The 20329-nt window shown below is 49.8% G+C and overlaps 4 protein-coding genes across 6 annotated transcripts in view; 3 read left to right on the top strand and 1 right to left on the bottom strand.

Moving 5' to 3' along the window:
• rps4x (ribosomal protein S4 X-linked) overlaps positions 1-20329 on the top strand; it is a 90509-nt gene that overhangs the window by 51753 nt on the left and 18427 nt on the right. The gene's annotated exons all lie outside the window — the stretch shown is intronic.
• leap2 (liver-expressed antimicrobial peptide 2) lies at positions 371-1845 on the top strand. Its single transcript, XM_037480180.2, has 3 exons — positions 371-563; positions 668-822; positions 921-1845. Exons 1-3 carry the CDS (start codon positions 483-485, stop codon positions 973-975), a joined length of 291 nt encoding a protein of 96 aa, XP_037336077.2. The 5' UTR covers positions 371-482; the 3' UTR covers positions 976-1845.
• On the bottom strand, positions 4682-14407 carry phka1a (phosphorylase kinase, alpha 1a (muscle)). Of its 2 annotated transcripts, XM_037479829.2 has the most exons (32): positions 14168-14407; positions 12983-13141; positions 12854-12901; positions 12584-12752; positions 12366-12448; positions 12169-12249; positions 11474-11572; positions 11255-11401; positions 11111-11164; positions 10919-11041; positions 10640-10843; positions 10342-10420; positions 10143-10277; positions 9953-10062; positions 9729-9873; positions 9553-9631; positions 9305-9474; positions 9065-9226; positions 8887-8981; positions 8663-8808; positions 8433-8586; positions 8183-8341; positions 7968-8097; positions 7702-7803; positions 7474-7589; positions 7291-7326; positions 6997-7032; positions 6444-6488; positions 6183-6344; positions 6030-6083; positions 5715-5915; positions 4682-5620 (listed from the first exon to the last, which is right to left on the bottom strand). In XM_037479829.2, the coding sequence occupies exons 1-32, from the start codon at positions 14243-14245 to the stop codon at positions 5447-5449; spliced, it is 3735 nt and encodes a 1244-aa protein (XP_037335726.2). In that variant the 5' UTR covers positions 14246-14407; the 3' UTR covers positions 4682-5446. The 2 variants fall into 2 exon arrangements, with proteins under 2 accessions (XP_037335726.2, XP_037335728.2); XM_037479831.2 differs by lacking the exons at positions 6997-7032; positions 7291-7326.
• The window catches only part of hdac8 (histone deacetylase 8), a 10640-nt gene continuing 5652 nt past the window's right edge, over positions 15342-20329 (top strand). Inside the window, exons 1-9 of one of the 2 annotated variants that reach the window (XM_062557177.1) lie at positions 15342-15804; positions 15900-15952; positions 16407-16537; positions 17127-17268; positions 17367-17479; positions 17574-17651; positions 17728-17836; positions 17947-18119; positions 18564-18658. In XM_062557177.1, coding sequence (XP_062413161.1) covers positions 15691-15804; positions 15900-15952; positions 16407-16537; positions 17127-17268; positions 17367-17479; positions 17574-17651; positions 17728-17836; positions 17947-18119; positions 18564-18658 — 1008 coding nt within the window. In that variant the 5' untranslated portion in view covers positions 15342-15690. The remainder of the gene's footprint in view (positions 15805-15899; positions 15953-16406; positions 16538-17126; positions 17269-17366; positions 17480-17573; positions 17652-17727; positions 17837-17946; positions 18120-18563; positions 18659-20329) is intronic. The other variant, XM_037480019.2, reaches the window with a different exon arrangement.

Here is a 20329-nt window from a genome sequence, read left to right as displayed (position 1 = left end):
TGCAGAGATTGCGTCAGGTCAAAGGGCGATGAAGCCTTATTGCGCTTTGACACACATGCAGTGACCTCTTTGCCTCTTTGAACCCTTTCCCCGTCCGATGTTGCCTTTCGGTGAACGTGTGAATGTTCCTCCTTCCTCACATGATCTGCTCAGCGTGTGAATGGAAGAGGAAGAGGATGAAGAAGAGAACGTGATACGTGATGTGTCACATGTGGCCTCGTTTTGGGGAATTTGATTTTTTTTCCCCTGCAATGTCACATTCGGGCCAGAAAAGATAAAGAGAGAGATAGCGGGAGAGAGGGAGAGCGAGTGGACTGTGACGGTCCCTCCCCCCTCTTCGCTTCCTGTCCCCGTGGGATTGGGGCCAGTCCGTATAAAGGAGAGCCCGGCCTCCTCCGCCCGTGTCACAGCTCGTCCAGGCCTCGCTCTCAAAGGAACCTTCCCACTACCCGCACCACGCCAAGGAGAGTCCCACCGAGACCATGCAGGAGAGCGGTTTCTTCGGCCCGAGGAGGGCGGCGGCGGCGCTGCTGTGCATCGTGCTGCTGATGATGGCGCAGCAGGTGAGTTCAGACCGGGTTCCACCACCTGTGGGTTCATTGAAACGGGTGACACACGGAGAGGAACTGCTCCACTCACACTTTCATGTCTTGTTGTGGTCCCGCAGCAGGCCTCCGCGGCGCCTCAGGCCCGCAGGGCGCAATGGGACGGGGTCGCGCCGAGGAGGGTGGCCCGGATGACCCCGCTGTGGAGGATCATGAACAGCAAGCCGCTGGGGGCTTACTGCCAGAACAACTACGAGTGCTCCACGGGCCTCTGCAGGTAAACCGCATCCTTCCATGCGTTAACATTAATATTCGTATCAGGATGAACGGTTCCTTGATTGATTGATTGCTCTTCCTCCCTCGCGGTCTCTCCAGGGCGGGACACTGCTCCACCACCCACCGCTCCGCCTCCGGCCCCGTGAACTACTGACGTAGCTCGGGGGCTTCACAGATGTCAGGACAGACCATCCTAATCGCTTTTTACAGATATTTATGTGTGCCAACACGTTGCTGATATATCATTGTGTTCATGTGAATCTAAGCTGCAGGTAGTTACAGTCTATGGAGACCAAAAGACCCCCTGAACTCAAAGCTGGGGTTTGTTATCAGATGATTTTACAAAGTCTGCTGTTTAAATGATGGTTTTATATCTAACTTTGATTTCACCGCGCCTTGGAACTATGTGTCACAGATTGGGATGGATGTCAAGGGGAAGACTGCCGACCTTTATCTGATAAATTAAACCCCCACTGTGTGGAATCCTTCACCACTGATAATGTGCCAGATGACACACAGAAGACCCCCCCCCCCCCCTTCTTTTTATTTTTTAATAATTCAGGCATTCCTGGATGGTAACATTATTCATAATGTAAGTTATGAATGTGTACTGATTCGGTGAAAGGTGGCGATTCTCATATTTTATTTATTCTATCCTCTAAAAATGTGTTAAAATGTACCCATTTACATCATTTCATGTAGCATTGTTCGTATATCCGTGGTTTGTGTTAGAATTATCACCCGACTGGATTCCGTTTACCTTTTAAAGATCCACTCGTCGCTCAGCTTTAAATCAGTGAGCAACAACCCATTTAGCGAATAGCCGCACGGCGCCGTTTGAAGGAGAATAATCGGATTTTGGTTGATTCTTTGTAGGCTCTGCGTTGAGAAACGCTTAAGCAGGATTGCACTTTTGAAACCCAAATTATCTTTGTACTGTGTGCTGTCGACTGTATGTACTGTATTCTCTACGTGTGGAGGGCTGGAGGAAAAGTGGAATAAAAACATGGGAGAAAAACATGAATTTCATGCATTTGTTCCTTATTTTAAAATCATTTACAGAATTAACAGAAACAAACAAACATGACTCGTACAGGTGAAAATGCTGCACTTCTTGGCTACTATTTTGAGCTGCGGATTAAAACACACACACACACACACACACACACACACACACACATTGCTACAGTGAGATTTAGAGAAGAAGAATACTGAGGTATGGGTGTTGTTAGCCACAGTTAGCTCGATAACTCTTCCTGGACCTTCCTGGACCACAGCACAATTTTATTTCATAAAGTATTGATTATTTCATTTCCGTGTTGTTCAAAGAACATTCTATAAAATAAACGTGATGAGGGAAGGGAAGACCAAACGCCACTAAAGCCTGTGCACTGGGTCAAATGTGAGCGACATACCAGCGGCATTCTGAAATATGTGTTTACTGCTCCTTGCTCAACATCACGATCCATCAAGCGCCGTGTGAGTCATCCGGCACCTCTGGCCTCGCACTCGGTGTTCAGTCTCGGCCGAGGTCGTCCTGGCTGACGTTTCACTGTGTGAAAGTCTTCTGGACTCGCTGATGGTTGGACGGTTGGATCGGAGCATCGTCGTCTCTCCTTTGCTTTCGTGTCCCCCCTCGGTCTGTGTCCACCATAACGCGTCTGCACATTATTAACACGTCATCTGACTACTCCTCCCCTTCGTTGGATCACAGTTTAGAGTTATAGCATCGACTCGTATGACATGGACACGGCACCGTGGAGTCAGATTCTGTTGATGTAAATGTCATATTTATGTATAGACAAGTGTTGTTTTCCGTCCTTACCATGTGTTTCACACTCTGTGTGGTACGCAATGGGCATCCTGACCTTTCCTCTAATAATATTTAAATCGAGCAAAGTTTCATTGTGAGGACAGATGACCAGTGAACAGTTTTATTAACACGGATTCAAACGGGACAACTCAAAGTCGCTTTCAGACCATCTGATAAATGTCATGTCTGAACAAGCAGAGACAAGGAAACAAGGAAACTTGGAAATAAGGAAGTGACATTGCAGTCGTCTTGATAAAAAGTCAAACGGTCTCCTCCGCCGTCCAAATAAATGAACTCCTGTTCATTGTTTGTGAATAAACAACATGGCGGCCGCTGTAATCCAAGATGGCAACGCCGAAATTGCAGAACTCAAGGCTTCACGGCATTAATCCACAAACCAACGGGTTTTATACAGCGTGAGTTTAACACTAAGTGGAGCACAATGTTAGATCGGACCGTATAACTTTCTTAATTTCTTATTGTTTAAATCATTGTCTCCCGTGTCAAACGAAGTTGAGTAAGCATTGATAAAAACAATCTTCTCGGTCTATGAAAACTAGTTTCCTCTTTGTCCTTTGTGACAGGGGGATTTAAAAAGATTAAAAATATAAACGTTTAAACAACTACTTAATAATACAGATGGAAACATGAATCAAATACTTTTCTTCAACATTTAAATTTGATCTGACTTTTAAAAAAGATATCAATATGAACGTTAGCTTAGATTTAGCGTCCGCAGCAGCTAACGGTAAACGTTCGTTAGCGGTTAGCATCCAAAGTTTTTAAGTTAGTTTTGTGGTCGTGCTAAATTAATAATCCGTATTAAAGGTTTGTAAAAGTGGACTTAAATCTAGACTTTTCACTAGGCATTACGAATAAATGTGAAAGTATTAACATTTCAACACACCAGGTTTAACTTAACAATGACATAATTCACTGCAAATTGACTGTCATTGGTGACATTTTTCAAGGCAAACTGAGTCATTTAATTCCACAGGACTTTTTTCTGTGTGTCAAAAGTCAACAGTTCCAGGCTTCTGTCTGTGTTGGTTCTCTTCTTCACAAAGTCACATATTTCGGTCTCTGTTCAACAACGTTAAACTAACAACGTGTCCAAATTAAACATGATCCCTTCAGTCCTCAATATTGATTTTATGTCTGGTCTTATATATGGTCTTTTTTTCCAATAAATTCTACCTCTTAACAACTTTTAACTCACTGATCTGTAACACCTGTAAAACTACCTTCCCATCAGCCTCACCTGTACCTTGTTTAGCGCATTAGCTAGCGTAGCTCGCGTCGGCTAGCACACTGAGATGGGGAACCTTTTTAAACGTTTCAGCGGGTAACGATCAGCACGTTAGCATACGGTAGTTAGCCTTTAGCCCCACAGAGCTGCATTCAAAATTGCACTATTTGGGTTTTTTTCTTTCTTAGACATACGTTGTAATTTAATTTTGTCGGATGTGTGAAAAGGGAAGAATTAACCATGAAAGTTTCAGCCGTTCTGCTTTGGAGACTCAAGTTGGAGTGTTTTTTCCACAAGAGGACAAAGACATGTCTGGTTGTCCAGCAGCCCTCTCTGTTGTCTTTTTATTATAGCGGATTCTTTGTATTATTATTTTTTTGCATTTAGAATACTATAGAATAGAATACTAGACAATAGACAATAAGGACAATGTGATGATGTCCGATAGACAAGGATATTGTTTTAATAGTTAATGTGTTGTGACATTGGTTTGCAAAATACCAGCCCGGAAATAGGATTAAACAAAGTTTATGCGAAATAAGATTCAAAGTTTAACTCGCACTGACTGTGCTGGGTTTCATACACGAGATAAGATTTTTGACAACGGCCCTGACCCCAAAAGTCTTAATGACATCATCTGTGCTCGTGTAGCGCCGCCTGCTGGAGGCCTCGGCGAAACGTTTCAACCTTCACAAAGTCCTCCTACGGGTGAATACGAGTAAAAGGAGCAATCCAACAAACATCAAATCCTTTTGCATGAATCCTTAACTGAATTAAATGCAGAAAATAGACAAACACTGGTTGGTTCTCAGCTTTATTCCATGAAGAATGAATCTGTGGGGAGCCGTGACTCACTCGTCATAAGGACCACATCAGTCTGGTGTTTGGACAACAGAGGAACAATGCATCATGGGAATCAGCCAAAGAGACACTGAATCAGTTAAAGCTTAAATGGGTCAATAAAATGTGAAATAAGTCAATCGCTTTAAGTTTTACTGCCGTTAAACAAAGAAAAAACACTCAATAAAAGTTACAGTTCAGCAGATAAATTCAGCTATTTCTCTTATTTAATCACTGCATTCAAAAAATCTCACACACACACAAAACAAGTCTCTCAAATAGACCCATTAAGAACCATATTATTACGCTTTGTTTAATTATGATCTTAGAACTGTTAAATAAACAATCCAAAGATTAGGTCATATTTGTCATTATTTTATACATCGTACAGCATGTTGGACGGAAAGTGACATCTGAAAATATTTAGAAAAAAAAACACAGCCTAAAAGAAACTTGAAATGATCAGAAAGGCACTAAAATAAGAGACACAACTCCAACAGAAATGACCAAACGGACACAAAGACACAACATAATGGTCTGTGTGATGATCCACAGCTAGAGGACACGTGTGTATTAATATATATATATATATATATATGAATTAATATATTAATATCTATATCTATATATATATGAATACACATCCTCACAGTTCAGTGTGTTAGTAAAGTAAAAACCTGCTGTGCTTCTTCCGCCGCCATCGTGCCTTCGGCCGGCGTCGCCTCACTGCACCGCGCACGCCCCGCCGGGCAGGAAGTCCTGCACGTACGCCGCCACGGCCTTGGTGAGGTACGTCATGCTGCCGAAGCGGCCACTGGGGGCGCTGTCGTACAGCAGCCGGCACACCCCCGTGGACGGGTCCCGCTCCAGGACGTGCTCCTCGGCTCCCAGGTCCCTCTGGAGGAGAAGGAGGAGGAGGAGGAGAAAGCCGCTGGCTCACTTCACCATCACCACAGCCCCCCCTACCCCCCCCCGCTGTGCGCCCGCTCACCTGGTCCTTGTAGAACATGTCGTTGGCCAGCTGGACGATCTTCTCCACGTGGATGATGGAGCCGATGCTGGGGATGTCCACGTCGGCCAGCATGGTGAGGACCAGGATGGCCTCCACCAGCAGCTGCCGGTACTCGGGCTGAGGGACGCGGTTCAGCACCGTCTCCACGTGGACCGAGAACTTGATCTCCCTGGGGGTCATCTGGGGCGACGAGACGCCGTCTTTCAACCTCTTTCTCACACATACTGAACTAAACAGATTTCAAACAATGCAGGAGAAGCTGCTCCATCGCCAGGAGACAGGTGGACGTCTCACCTCTCTGGTGGTTGAGGACGGAAGGACGAAGCCTTCGATGGACAGGCCGTGGCACTGGAAGACAAGGAGGTCAAAGGGGTCGTGCTCCTTCCGACTGATTCCACAAAAACAACCTCTTATTTCGGCGAATTAGTTTGTTTGAAGCGTCCGAACCTTCTGCAGGATCCTCCAGACCTTCTGGTAGAAGCCGACGGGGACCCGGTTCAGGGCCCCGTCCAGCCGCCTCCTGCGCAGCCATTGGCCGTGTCTGGTATCCTTGGCGACCGACGAGCACTCGGGGATGTCCAGGCCGTCTATGGAGGGCAGCCGGTACCTCTGGGGGGGGATGTGGGGGGGGGGACACACACAGGCTGTCAATCAATCGGGCTTCTGTTGGACTGCAGGATGAAATGCAACCAGGAAGCAGCTCTTTACCCCAGACTCAAAGGCCTCCACGTCCATCGACTGCGACCGGACGCCCTGAGAGGCAGAAGAAGAGCAACCAACCGATCAACTCATCATCATCATCTTCATCTTCATCTTGTTGCTGCAAACGAAACTAAAAGTAAACCACTGATTTGGTTTCAAGATCCTTCATCAAGCGTTTTGCTGCAGCCTCTTTAGACGTAAAGACTCGTCTTTGACTTTAACTCAAGTGACAATGACCAACTACCCTCAGCAGACAGTGGATCGTTAGAAGGTCACGTCTCCGTCACCCTGCGGGTGGAGGAGGTCAGCAGCTGAAAGAGAGAAAATGTCCTCGAGTCTGCGTCCTCTTCATCATTAAGTCACCCTCACGGGGGGGAAGCACCACGCGTCACTTTGCCGATTCAAGTCCAGCGCGTTTTTTTTCAATTAACTGCACGGAGTCTGATCACTGACTCCATCTTCATCATCATCACTTTTGATCAGCTCTGCAGCAGTCAAATTAAAACTCGATTACACGTCCTATTGCTCTAGTTTAGACAAACATCCTCCTCTTCATCACCTTAACTGAGTCGGTCAAAGACACCTTGCGCTCCACCTGCAACAGAGGAGACACGACGGATGACTGGAACCGTCTCACGCAAACCAGGAAGTGAGTGAATGTCCCCTCAGCTCTTCATCATTCATTCATTCATTCCCACTGCTAAAAAATCATCAACCTCCATCTTAACTTATGAGCTATTCTTAATTAAATCCACAATTGAGATGAAGCTCCACAATTATTTGTCCCTCATCAGCATCTAATCAGCCCGGTGAATTACCACCGCATCATCATCATCATCCTCATCATCATCACCTGACTGGCCTCCGTCATAGACAACCTGTGCTCCAGCTGTGGAAAGACAACAGTCCGTTTGCCACAAAGAAAACACACAATACGTAAAAATAAGATCCTCTGTCTTCCATCTCATCACCGCGCTGATGTCATCAGCACCTCCCTTAAGCTTTTCATATCACGTCTGTCAGGAGGCTTCTGTACCATCTTCATGTCCATCTTCAGCTTGCTGATGCCGGCTCTCTCGCTCTTGGTGGCGCCCACGTTGCCAAGGTGATGGATGGAGATGGCGGGACTGACGCCGGCATCCAGCTCCCTGACTGTGGAGAAGGAGGAAGAGAGATGAAGGGGGGTGGGGGGGGGGTTACAGTAAGCGAAGCCTCCGATTGGCTACGTGGGACTGGGGGGGGGGTCGATGATCGGAGCACTGACCGCTGCGCTCCACCCCGAACTCTTTCCCGCTGAGGATGTGATGGAGGAGGTTCTTCAGCTCGGAGGGACTGAGGCTCATCAGGCTCTCAGTGGCCTCCTCCCCTACACACACACACACACACACACACACACACACACACACACACACACACACACACCGCACACACAGTGATTGACAGGTTGCTACGGCTAAGAAAAAGTCCAGATAAAATGGCAAATGGCCAAAGAATGGACCCCCCCCTGACCCCTCCCCCCCCTCCGCTCACCTGAGCAGCTGAGCGACTGAGCCAGCTCGGTGGCCATCACCTGGATGATGAGACCGATCCGGAGGCGGAACATCTCGCTGAACAGGCTGGGCTGAGTCCTGATGCTCATGGCCAGGTACACCATGATCTCCTGCATGGGGGGGGGGGCGTCAGAGAGGAACGGACAGTGGACAATGGAACACCCCCTCTCTCCCCCAGGTGAGGTCGGGGCTCACCTTGGTGAGGACGGCCACGCTGATGTTGCTGTCGCTGGCCTCGTCGATGAGGGCGGCCAGCCGGTCCGGAGGGATGGGGGCCGTGATGGTCTTCTCCCTGGGCTCGGGGGGCAGGCCCACCGTCAGGTGCTTCTGATGGGCCAGCAAATCAGAGCAGGCCTGCCGGAGGGGGGCCAGCCAATCAGGAGGTGTTTAGTCATGCGTGAGAGCTGCCATGCTGTCCACAGAGCGAGCGAGTGAGTCCTCGTACCGAGTCGAGCTCCTCCACCTTCTTCCTCAGCATCCCGGAGATCATGCGGATGAGGCTCCAGTGCTTGAGCCCCCCGGCCTTCTTGTAGAGGTCGGACAGCAGACATCTCACCGTGCAGCCCTGGCCGCGCAGCTGGGTGTCCCAGTCCATGCCCCTGCGAGACAAGGAGGTCACGTGGCAGCGTCTCCACAGAGACCGGGGGGAACGTGGGCGCTCTCACGCCGTCTCACTTGTCCTTGAAGAGGATGTAGAGGATGTCCGCCTGGTCCTGGAGGCTCTGCGTGTCCTTCAGCAGACGGACCAGCGCCTCGTAGTCGATGCCGCCGCCGGGCCCTCTGGGCACGCCGCTCTGCGGAGGCGCCGCCGCCGGCTGAGTCTTGATTAAAGGCAGAGGGGGGGGGGGTTAAGGCCAAAGAAGTAAATGTAGACTTGCAAAAGGAGCCGAGGAACCCACCTGAGTCTCCTGCGGCCCCGAGGAGTCCAGCAGGTTGAGGTTGAGGGACGGCTGGGGGGAGCGGAACAGCTTGCTGGGGAGGTACATGTTGGCGCCTGGACAGAGGGAGACAGCTCTACTGTAACCGTGGCGACAGCGGGGGAGACACTGGGTGCTTCTGCCCCCCCCCCCTGCTCACTGTGCACGTCGAGCTCCTGGGCCTTGTGCATCAGAGACACCATGTCCCTGGTCTTGGTGGCCACCGCCTTGAACCTCCCCCCCCCGCCCCCCTGCTGCTTGGGCTTCTTGGGGGTGGCGTGGGCCAACAGGTGGTCCAGGTACTGGGCGAGGTCGTCAGCCTCTGGGGGGGGGGGGGGCATAGGGACAAGGAGTCACACACGCTGAAGGGTTTAAGATTCCCGCCCCCCTCTTTTCTTACCGTCGTCATTGCGTAACTCATGCACGTATCCGCCCCCCCCCTCGTCATCATCGTCATCGTCGTCATCCTTGTCGTGGCGGCTCGTGCTGCCGGAGCCTTTACTGTCCAGGAAGCTCAGGTTAGCGAAGCAGGAAGTGGTCAAGAACTCGGAGAGCTTCCCTGTCTGGATCCTGTTTGGGGGGGGGGGGGTATTTTAGAGCAGACATTTTTTACACATTTTAAAAAGGCGACATTGTCCTCCGGGCGACCTTGCTCCCCCGTAATATCCGTCCTGCAGCTTCCGCAGAGTCGCCAGCACCGCCGGGTCCAGACTGGAGCGGTCTTCAGCTGGAGCAACATCACACATTTAATACATATACACACACATACATATATATATATACACATATATACACAATAAGAATGAGGATGTGTGTGTGCTCACTCAGCATCGTCTGTGAAATGGGGAAGGTGACGGTGGGGCGCCCCGTCATCCTCCACCTGGAGGCCAGGTAGGCGATCTCCGTCCTCAGCATCTCCACGATCATCTTGTTGTCCAGCGCCAGGTAGAACTGCTGGTGGTCGATCAGCTGCAGCAACACTTGGATCCATTAGATTAAACAACGAGCCAGCGGGGGGGTGGGGGGGGGGGGGCGACGGTCAGCTGACCTGAGGGGTGAAGGAGAAGATGGTGTTCCGGATGGTGTAGAACTTGGAGGTCCCGAGCACGCCGATCCTCCGGTAGGGCCGCCCCGTCAGGCCGAGCCTCGGGTTACGACCTGAGGACGGAGAGCGGGGGGGGGGGGTCAGACTCACTCTGGGAGGGGGTGTGGGGGGGGGCGGGGCTCGAGGGGGTTACCCAGTCTGGCGTAGATGTGGCTGAGGACCCGGGAGGGCTGCACGTGGATGGGGTGGATGTCGGCGACGGTCTCCACGGCGACGCCGTCCTTCAGCAGCAGCTCTTTGATCTCCTCGGTCTCCGCCAGGATGGACACTACGAGGAGAGAAGTCATTACAACAAGACGAGCCGGGTCCAAGAACCCGAGCCGGGGACCCACCCTGCACCACCACGTCGGGCTTCGGGATGGTGGAGAAGCGTCGGTTGAGGGGGTCGATCTCTCCGGGGGCCAGAAACCCCTAAAACCATGTGAAGGAACACTTTAATAAGCATCGATCGTTGACTCTTTCTAAAATTATTTGTCATGAAAGACAATAAACTGTAACTTTATTGTATTAGAACTCATTTCTTTAGCATTTGAACAGAGTGGTGAGAGAGAAGATGTATAAACACATGATTAAAGTTTAAGAATAAGAAGCAGGAGAAGAATAAAGTGGCGTTTTTACGTCACTAATCACCTCGGTCAGCAGGTTCCCCAGGATGTACAGGGACTGTCCCCATTTCAGAGGACACTTGCCCAGCGGGACCCTCTCCACCGAGTGGGGGTTCCTGTACTCCTCCTCCACCTTGTCGGGGGGGACGCTGTAGAGCTCCGGCAGCAGCCGCACGCCGTCCTTCTGCTTGATCAGGATGCCCTCCAGAGCCTCCTGGTACTCCTGCACCTGGAGCAGCACCACCAGAGATCCCATCACGCCGTCCAACGGGGCGCGGGGGGGGGGGGGGGGGGCGGGGCCTACCTGCTCGGGGCTGTTGATGAAGATGCCGTCCAGGATGAGGTAGGTCCAGAACAGAGGCCACTCGCACTCGATGTTCTCGAACAGCTTGAGCTCGGCCGACTCGTAGTACAGGCGGCTCGGGTCCTGGGACGCAGAGAGACGGTCACACCCCAACTGAGGTCATGGCGGGACATACCAACGCCGGCTCTTTACCTCTTTGGGCGTCTTGTGTCCGTCTCTGAGGAACCTGCAGCAGCCGTATCGACCCTGAGGAGAGGCACGTATGAGCGTTAAGTTACACATCAACAACAACAACAACAACAACAACAACAGCAGCAGCAGCAGCGTCTCCTGCACCTGCAGCTTGGAGATGATCTCCTCCTTGGTGACGTTGACGATGCTGATGTCATCGACGGCGAAGGCCGGGTACGAGATGATGGCGAGCACCCCGGCGTCCACCTCTTTGGACATGGAGGCTTTGGGGAGCATGGAGGTCAGGATGGACTGATGGGAGAGGGGGGGGGGGGGGATGAATCACAGTCACGTGTGTGTGTGTGTGTGTGTGTGTGTGCGTACCTGGCAGTGCTGTATGTCGTCAGCCAGGGCGTGCACCACGGAGCCGGGTCCCCCGTTGGCTCCGAACAGGTTGAGGTCGTCCAGAGCCTCCAGAGCCGCCTGGAGGTCGCACAGAGGTCACGACACTCCAAAGTAATCCACTTTCTACTTGTTCTACATCATTTCAATAGTAACTATTCAGATCTAAATAATCAATACATTACTGTATGTACTTGGAACACAATAAAGAGATAATTGATAGGATTCTGATATCAGACATTCTGCATAACAAGTACTGGGAGTTCAAGCTGATACTTAAGAGATGAATGGTTTGAATGTAGGTTCTAGTATTTCTACACCTAAGTATCTTAAACTAAAGTGTGTGTGTGTGTGTGTGTGTGTGTGTGTGTGTGTGTTATTCTGAGGCGGAGGACATTCCGGGGACACCACGAAGAACCTGAAACCTCCCGTCACGAGAGACCTTCCTCACCAGGCTCTTCATCATAATGTTTAATGTCCTTAAAATAAAAGCTGAAGGTTCAGGAGCCTCCGTGTCCCTGTGTGAGTCCCCCCAGCTGACCCAGAGTGGAGCGTCTCCCGGGGTCGGCCTAAAGGTCACCCGCCGGCCTAAAGGTCACCCGCCCAGCAGCTGCTCGCACTCCTTCCTCCACCCTCCCCCTGCTGTGTGTGTGTGTGTGTGTGTGTGTGTCTGTAACCTTTGCCATGCCTATGGAGCTGGCGTTGATCTCGGTGATGCCCTGGTTGGTTTTGTCTCCTCTCTCCCACATCCCATAATCCTGTGAGGCGGTCGGGGGGGAAGAAAAACTTGTTTAAGTTGTTCCCCCAAAAAAATAAACTCCTCGATGGTTTCGGGGAGTTTGAGGGTCGCCGTGACGACGGATGAAACACGTACGGCCACTTTGTAAGCCGCCTCAATGTAGAACATCAGGTTCTGAACGACGTCCACTTCATCCTGTGTGTAGACGATATGAAGACCTGGGGGGGGCACACACACACACACACACAGACACACACACACAGTAAATAATATATACACTGTACACACATTCTTATGCACAATAAAGAACTGAATGACTCTCCAGTTCCTTGTACTTCCAAAGCGTGTTTTACCGGCTGCGGTCATCTGGGCGAGGAAGAGGAGGAAGAGCGAGGTGGCGTCGACCTGCAGGTGACCCCACTCGTCGTCCCCGACGACCGGAGCGCAGGTCCCCGTGTTGTACTTGGCGTGCAGCGAGTCCGAGGTGCTCCTGCTGTATTTGAACTTCTCCACTTTATCCAGCTGCAGCAAAAGGGAAACCAGGCGAGATGACCACAGGAGGCTTTGACCTCTGACCTCCGAGGCTTTGACCTCTGACCCGGGTGAAAGACGCACAGACGCACCTGTCTCATTATGCCCTGGAAGATGCCTCTCATCAGCTTCACCACACTCTGGAGAGAAAGACGGGCCACATTTACCACTGTGCACATGAGCGAGAGTACACACACACACACACACACACACACACACACCTGCTCCAGCTCGTAGGCCTTGGCCTTGTCCTCGTCCCGGTCGGCGTTCTTCCTGTAGGCCAGGCTCAGCGCCCACACCGACAGGACGCAGTACACGTTGTCCCGGACCCACGAGTGCGGCTGATCCGCGCTGCCCGGCAGGAGACCCGTGACCGGGTCCTGTGGGACACGCACGGGGGGGGGGGGGGGCAAAGGTCAGCACTGTGCGGTGACGGGAGGTGGAGCGGCTTTGATTCGGGTGAAGGAAATCCGGGGGAATTTAAACTCTTATTTTGAAAATATATTGTCATTCACAAATGGGATCATTAGAATAACATTTGATGTGCAGACTATTTATTGCTGTATTGTTATTCTGCAGCATTCTGGTCTCTCAATCAGGATTTCTACAAACGGAGATTAAAATGTGTGTGAAACAATTCCATTAAGATGCATTTATAAGACGTGTTTTCTATGTGAGGCAGAGCGCCGTAGCTTCCTGCTGCAGAGAGACTCACCAGGAAATGAGTGAGTTGCTTCAGTTCCACGAGGAACTGAAGCAACACAAGGACCTCTTTGTGTCTCTGTGTTTAGAGTCAAACGTGCTGCCAAAATACTTTCATTACAAGGATTTTAAATTGTATTTCAGCTCTGTGACGAGAACACATCTCCGGTGGGGGGTTACTTGTGTAACCTTTAATCGAGCCCCCCCCTCCCCCCCAGAGCCCTGAATAGTGAGGCCATCTTGGGACGTCCCCCGGAGTCTGTCCCCCTGTCCTGTACCAGAGGAGTGAAGGAGGCCCAGTGGACGCTGAGAGGACTCTGGCCTCCATCCCAGAAAAATGTGATCAAAGTCATTTGGATGTTTTTATTTCAGTGTGTTTTTCTCTTTTTATACAATAAGAAGGTAAATGTGTTGAGTGAACCTATTAATATTTATTATGAATACAGATTTAAGGATTGTGACACAATAAATACAATGAAAGAACAAATAAAGCTTAATAGTGTGTGTGTGTGTGTGTGTGTGTGTGTGTGTGTGTGTGTGTCCTCGTGTCTTTGTGTGTGTTTTAAAGAGACTTGATGCGTTGCGCAACGTGCCCCCCCCCCCCCCCCCCCCCGCGTGCAATGACAACATGAGAGTCGGTGCTCTCAGTGGACCGGACTACTTTAATTCAACACAAACTACAACAAACTACAACCAACACGCACCTGGTGCCTCAGGATAGTTTGGTGCACCATCCGGGCGTAGTTGTCCAGTTTGACGCCGGAGTTGCTCCTGCTCCTCATGATTGACAGGTCCAGCGGTTGAGCTCGCTTTTAGAGACGAATTGGGGGGGGGGGGGTGCGACCGGGGGGGGGGTCTTGAAAGTTTTTAACAACTTAAATCTGCTGAATTCACGACGGAGAAGTGATGTCAGTGCGTCGCGGAGCGGCGTGAGAGGACGGCTCCGAGGCGGCGGCGCTGTAACCCGACGCCGCGGCAAGCGGGAGAGCTGCCGGAAGTTACGAGGGGGGCTCTTCACAATAAAGGTGTCAGGAATACAACCCAATTCATAAATACCATAGTTTATGTGATGAATATAATAATAATAATGATACATGAATGTATATGATTATATATATGTCAGAAATAAAAAAAATACAATAAATATATAATATATAATACCAACTCCATAATTGGACAATAAATGGATTTCAGTGATTAGATGCTATTTTATGTTTTACTTTGAATTCCGTGACCGGAAATAGTAGGCCTCGTTTAAAACAGCATGATACTCTCGGATTAGTGAACCCCCCCCCCCCCCCCCCAGACTCCCACCAACACACGCTGAGTGTGAACAGGAATGGAATACACTGGTTGAGAACAAAATGGTCAAACCTAAACTTGACATCGTTAACAGATATTTAGAAGAATATAACACACAAAGAATAGCATACAACTGTGATGCAGAACTACTTGAACTACTTGAAAGTGGCTGCAGGAAACAACGACATAAAGTCAACACGTAAAGTACATTTACTGGTTTACCAGGACATCATCAGTGGTGAATAGTCAGCTATAAATGTGTTCAGTAGTGGGGAACATTATAGTGTTTTGGGGGGCAGGGTGTCCCAGTGAATGAAATGCGGTCGCTGGTTGCCTGCTGGTTTTGGCGCCCTCTAGCGAAGACCATCCGTAGGTTTAAGTTCAAACGGCACCTTTATTTGATCGTACTATACACTTGAAACATTCCCGTACTTTACTAATATACTTTATAACCATTTAAACTATACAGACTAAAACGTGGTTCATCGTCGTCGATGAGAACCGGCGAAAAGACTACAAGTCATCCCAGAGTGCATCACGCGGTGTGCGGGCTCCCCCATCGCTTCCCCTGGAACACATCCGGCCGCGGAGCGTCGGAGCGGATGCTAGTGACCGTTAGGGCCCTTTAGGACGCAGCTCTTCGTCATTTCGTCACCAGAAACCGTTTAAATGCCCACGTAAAGATAAAACACACTAAGGCGAGTTGTGGTTAAACATATAGGTGTGTATGGGAATTTCCGTCTAACGTAGCGGTGAGGTGAGAACCGACTCAACCCGAGGGGGGGGGGGGGGAGTGTTGACGGTGTAACACCGCACTTCAGAAGAAGACGCCGCTCGAAATCTCTTCACAGTAAAAAAAAAAAAACAGAATCCCGTTGAGCTCCGTTCTGTCCGTTGACCATTCCTCGTCATTCACGCGTCGTAAATGAGTCACCGGGGAGCTCGTGATGACGACAGCTGCGGGGACCGGAGAGTCGCGTACGTCCACAGCCCGGAGTACATCGAGTGCTGCGACAGTTTGTCCAAAGTGCCGAACCGGGTGAGTGGGATGCGCCGCTAGCTGTTAGCATTGGCGGTGCCCGCGTAGCCGTTAGCTCTGCTCTCAACTGTTGTCACTTTGGGGTTCGTTTCCAGGCGAGTATGGTCCACTCCCTGATAGAAGCCTACGGACTCCTGGAACACGTGAGGTGAGTGGCAGCTAATAACAGTTTAATAACCTCAACGGAGTTAGTGAGGAGATTAAATCTCATTTACGTCCGAGAGGAAATGGTTTAACAAACTGTACAGAATCTGTCTGTTAAGCTAGCTGCTAAACCGAGTGCTAATGTAGTATATTACTAAATGAGCCTCAGTCGCATCACTTTACGTGTTTGTGCTGCTTCGAAGTAAACAGACTCATCAAACTTCGTTTCTATAGCAACTCTCTCTCTCTCTCTCCCTCTCCCTCACACACACACACACACACACACACACAGTCTGCTGAGAACATGTCCACATATTTTATGTTTTTTTCTCAGATTATGTTGCTTTTTGTTTCAATGTAATTTCGTGTAATACCTGCTTTTCGGGGCTTTGGCCTGAGCTTTTTGAAGCACGAAGCAGGTGTTTATTCACACCAAGTCATTTTCTTCTTTTCTCCAGCACCGTTAAACCTCAAGTGGCCTCCATAGAGGACATGGCCAAGTTCCACACAGACTCCTACCTGGAGCATCTCCACAAGATCAGCCAGGACGGAGACAACGACGACCCCCAGTCGGTTGACTACGGCCTGGGTGAGAAAAGCTCAAATATATTCACAGTGGTTATTGGGTGTGTTGCAGCTCACGGGAGAACATTCTTTTACACATGTATGGCCTCAATGGGGAGAGTTATTTTTCTTCTTTTTTTTTACCACAGACTGGTTTAATTAACAATGTTTATGTTCTATCTTTTACTGGAGGCAGCAGGAACAAGTGTAGTTTTATGGGCAGCAGAGGGCGCTGTAACCCTCATGATGATCTGCCTCTGCCTCCCTTCTTGCTAACGTTTTCTAACTCTAGAACAATCCTTGAGTTCCACCCTCCTGGTTTTAGTTTCCTTGACTCATTCCCTAGTTTGATCCTCTTTGTGTCCTCCTCCCTTGCTTACTTCTTTTGTGTTCCCTACACCTCTCCCCACCTTTTCCTGGATGGAGACATTGTGTTGTTGTGCTGTGTTGTTTTTCTTCCTTCAAAGCCCTTTTCTCCCTCCCTTTTTTCTTTTTCTATTATTTACAGCTAGAAAATCCATAAAAGTGTACTCGTGTTAAAAAAACACAATGCGATGTATTTGTGACTAAAAAGTCGAAACAGTCCTTTCCTCTCATCTTCTCTCCCTCCCCAGGTTACGACTGCCCGGTGTCGGAGGGGATCTACGACTACGCGGCGGCTGTGGGCGGCGCCACGCTCACGGCAGCCCAGTGTCTGCTGGACCAAACGTGTGAAGTGGCCATCAACTGGGCGGGGGGGTGGCACCATGCCAAGAAGTAGGTCCCCATGAGGGGAAGCCGCTCACTTCGGTCCGCTTCCCTGAAAACACACACACACACATCACACGTTATTATGTTACCGTCCGTCTCCACAGGGACGAGGCGTCGGGCTTCTGCTACGTTAACGACGCCGTGTTGGGAATCCTCAAGCTGAGGGAGAAGTACGAGAGGGTCCTGTACGTGGACGTGGACCTGCACCACGGAGACGGTAGGCACGGAGACGAGGGGATGGAGACCACCGGTCAAACACTTTCAGCCTTATAAGTCCAGGTGGATCTCTGTTTCTCCTCGTCTCCCTTCAGGTGTGGAAGATGCCTTCAGCTTCACGTCCAAAGTCATGACCGTCTCCCTGCACAAGTTCTCCCCTGGATTCTTCCCAGGTCTTCCCAGCGCACGTGTATGTTAGCGTTTGTATACTGAGAGGGCGGCCAGTAAGACCCGTGTGTGCGTGCTTAGGTACGGGGGACGTGTGTGACACGGGCCTGGGTAAAGGCCGCTGGTACGCCGTCAACGTCCCCCTGGAGGACGGCATCAAGGATGACCGATACTACCAGATATTCACACGGTACACACACACACACACACACACACACACACACACACACACACACACACAGAGGCTTCCTCTGAGCATCACCGCGCCCTAACAACCTGTCCACTTCTGACTGGTTGCAGCGTGATGCAGGAAGTGCGAGCGCAGTTCAACCCGGAGGCGCTGGTGATGCAGCTGGGGGCCGACACCATGGCGGGTGACCCCATGTGCTCCTTCAACATGACCCCGGTGGGGGTGGGCCAGTGTCTGCAGCACGTGCTGGAGTGGCAGCTGCCGACGCTGCTGCTGGGAGGAGGTGCGCTTGCTGTTGTGTGTGTGTGTGTTTACTATTGTGGTGGTTGATGCGTTTGTGTGTCTCCTGTATACGATCACAGGGAGATAATGTCATATATCCTTGACACACACACACAGACACACACACCCTGCTCTGTCTCAGACCCCTCGGCCTGATGATGGCTGCTACTTATACGACACAATGAAGCCATTTTTCCTCCATACAATCCCACCTCTCTTCCTCTCTGTCCCACATACTTTCTGTCCCTTACATCCTCCCCTCTCGCACAACTCATAGACACAAAGAGGGCTAATTTGACAACACTTATTGCTTCTTTTTGATTTCCTTCCCTTATCTGGACTTCTTGTTCGTTTAACCTTCTAATTGACAATGTTAACTGAAGTTAAGCTTGTCCACACAGTTGAAGGCGTGACCCCATGAACGTTGTTTCCTCTCCCTCCCCAGGAGGTTACAACCTGGCCAACACGGCTCGCTGCTGGACCTACCTGACGGCGGCGGTGCTGGGAAAGACCCTCTCCTCCGAGATCCCGGACCACGAGGTACGACATCACTCGCCCCCTCTCTCTCTCTCTCTCTCTCTTACACACTGACATGTTCCCACGTGAACACAAACGCACTCATTCATTGTGCTGCCGCACTGAATCACAGGCTAAAGAACCCACACACAAACACACCCCCTTGTGTTCACTGTCTGCTGAGTCACTCCGTCTAATCAAAGATGGCCGCCTGCTTCTCAATAAAGGGGTTTGTCTGCAGGTGACTGTGTGTGTGTGTGTGTGTGTGTGAGAGAAGGGGACTAGTGATGACAGTTCCTCTCTGTCTGCCTCATCTAACACAGGCTCCTCTTTCTCCATCTTATTTGGCATCAAGGTTAAATTGGATACAATCATGATTAAAGGCCAAATCCAAACTTTAATGAGTCACTGATATTTGGCCCCATTTTGTCAACACATTACAGAACTACTGCATGGTTTACTTCCCTTCATGTGGGTCCTTTGGTCCTGTTGGTTTGTTTTGTCTCTTGTAGAGGCCCGTCCATCACAATCAGCTCCGCCCATAGAGCAGGACCCTCTGGATTACTACAAGTAGACAATGCCGTGTGGCTTCATGCTGTCATGTTGTTAAGACGTTTCTTGAAAAGCCCCGTCTCCGTGAACCATCAAGAGTCAAAGTGACACTTAATGGTTCAAACACTTGTTTGATTTATCTCCAAAATAACGTCCCGGTGATGTAATAGAAGAGCGTGAACTCGAATGTTGTCATTAAGCTAAATCAAACTCACTCATCTGCTCCCGAAATATCAGAAGACGCATCAGTCTTCCTCCTGTATACGTATATGTAGACTCTTTCGATTTTTGGACTGGTCCAATGTAATGAATAGCTGTGTGTGTGTGTGTGTTCTGACTGTGATGAAGGTGCCTCTTGTTAGCGTCCAATGGCCCTAAATAGCCTTTGACCTCATTAAGAGGCACTCACTGAAAACAAAGCAACTATCAGTGCTGGCAGCTGCCACAGAGATGAGGAGACACACACACACACACACACACAGAAATCTCTTTAAAGCAACAAATGATCTGATGGATTTATTCACTACAATGTTGCTTATTGGCTTTCAAATGTAGTAATCAATCTGTTGGAGTGTGTGTGTGTGTGTGTGTGTGTGTGTGTGTGTGTCCCAGCCTGTACCCGTTGTGCTCGATAAGAGGGGCATTTATCCATGATGACCAAGCAAAGCTGAAGTTCCAGAAACACAGGGCACAAAAACTACCTTTGTACCCTTTTCTTTGTGTGTGTGTGTGTGTGTGTCCATCATGCTCTACTGTAGAATGAATACACACATTCACCACAGTCAGATAATGAAGTAGTCTGTTTTATAGCATTTGTTTGTGTGGAGGAAATAGCTGATACTCAAATAGGAAACTTTCTGTTCCAGAGTAGAAGTTGGATACAGGGCTCCTGTCATAGCTGCATATGACGAGTGACGGGAGCCCCTGCTGGTTTAAGACTAACTATAGAAGAGCATCTCCTGCTTTATGGTCTGTTTACCTCTGTCTGTTTAGACAAATAATAAATGATACGTCAGTTTGTTGTATCTACTCAAATCTCACTTAAATTGGTCCAAAAACCTTTGTTTTGGTTTGATTTTGTTTAGAATATTTAGTTAAGTGTTTATTTTTAATTTCCTCTCGGTACCCAGAGGGCGAGTCCTC

This window comes from Pungitius pungitius, chromosome 1, assembly GCF_949316345.1.
Source record: "Pungitius pungitius chromosome 1, fPunPun2.1, whole genome shotgun sequence".
Classification (NCBI taxonomy): Eukaryota; Metazoa; Chordata; class Actinopteri; order Perciformes; family Gasterosteidae; genus Pungitius; species Pungitius pungitius.
The sequence above is the reverse complement of the archived record's forward strand: the minus strand, read 5'-3'. Positions and strand labels throughout refer to the sequence as shown.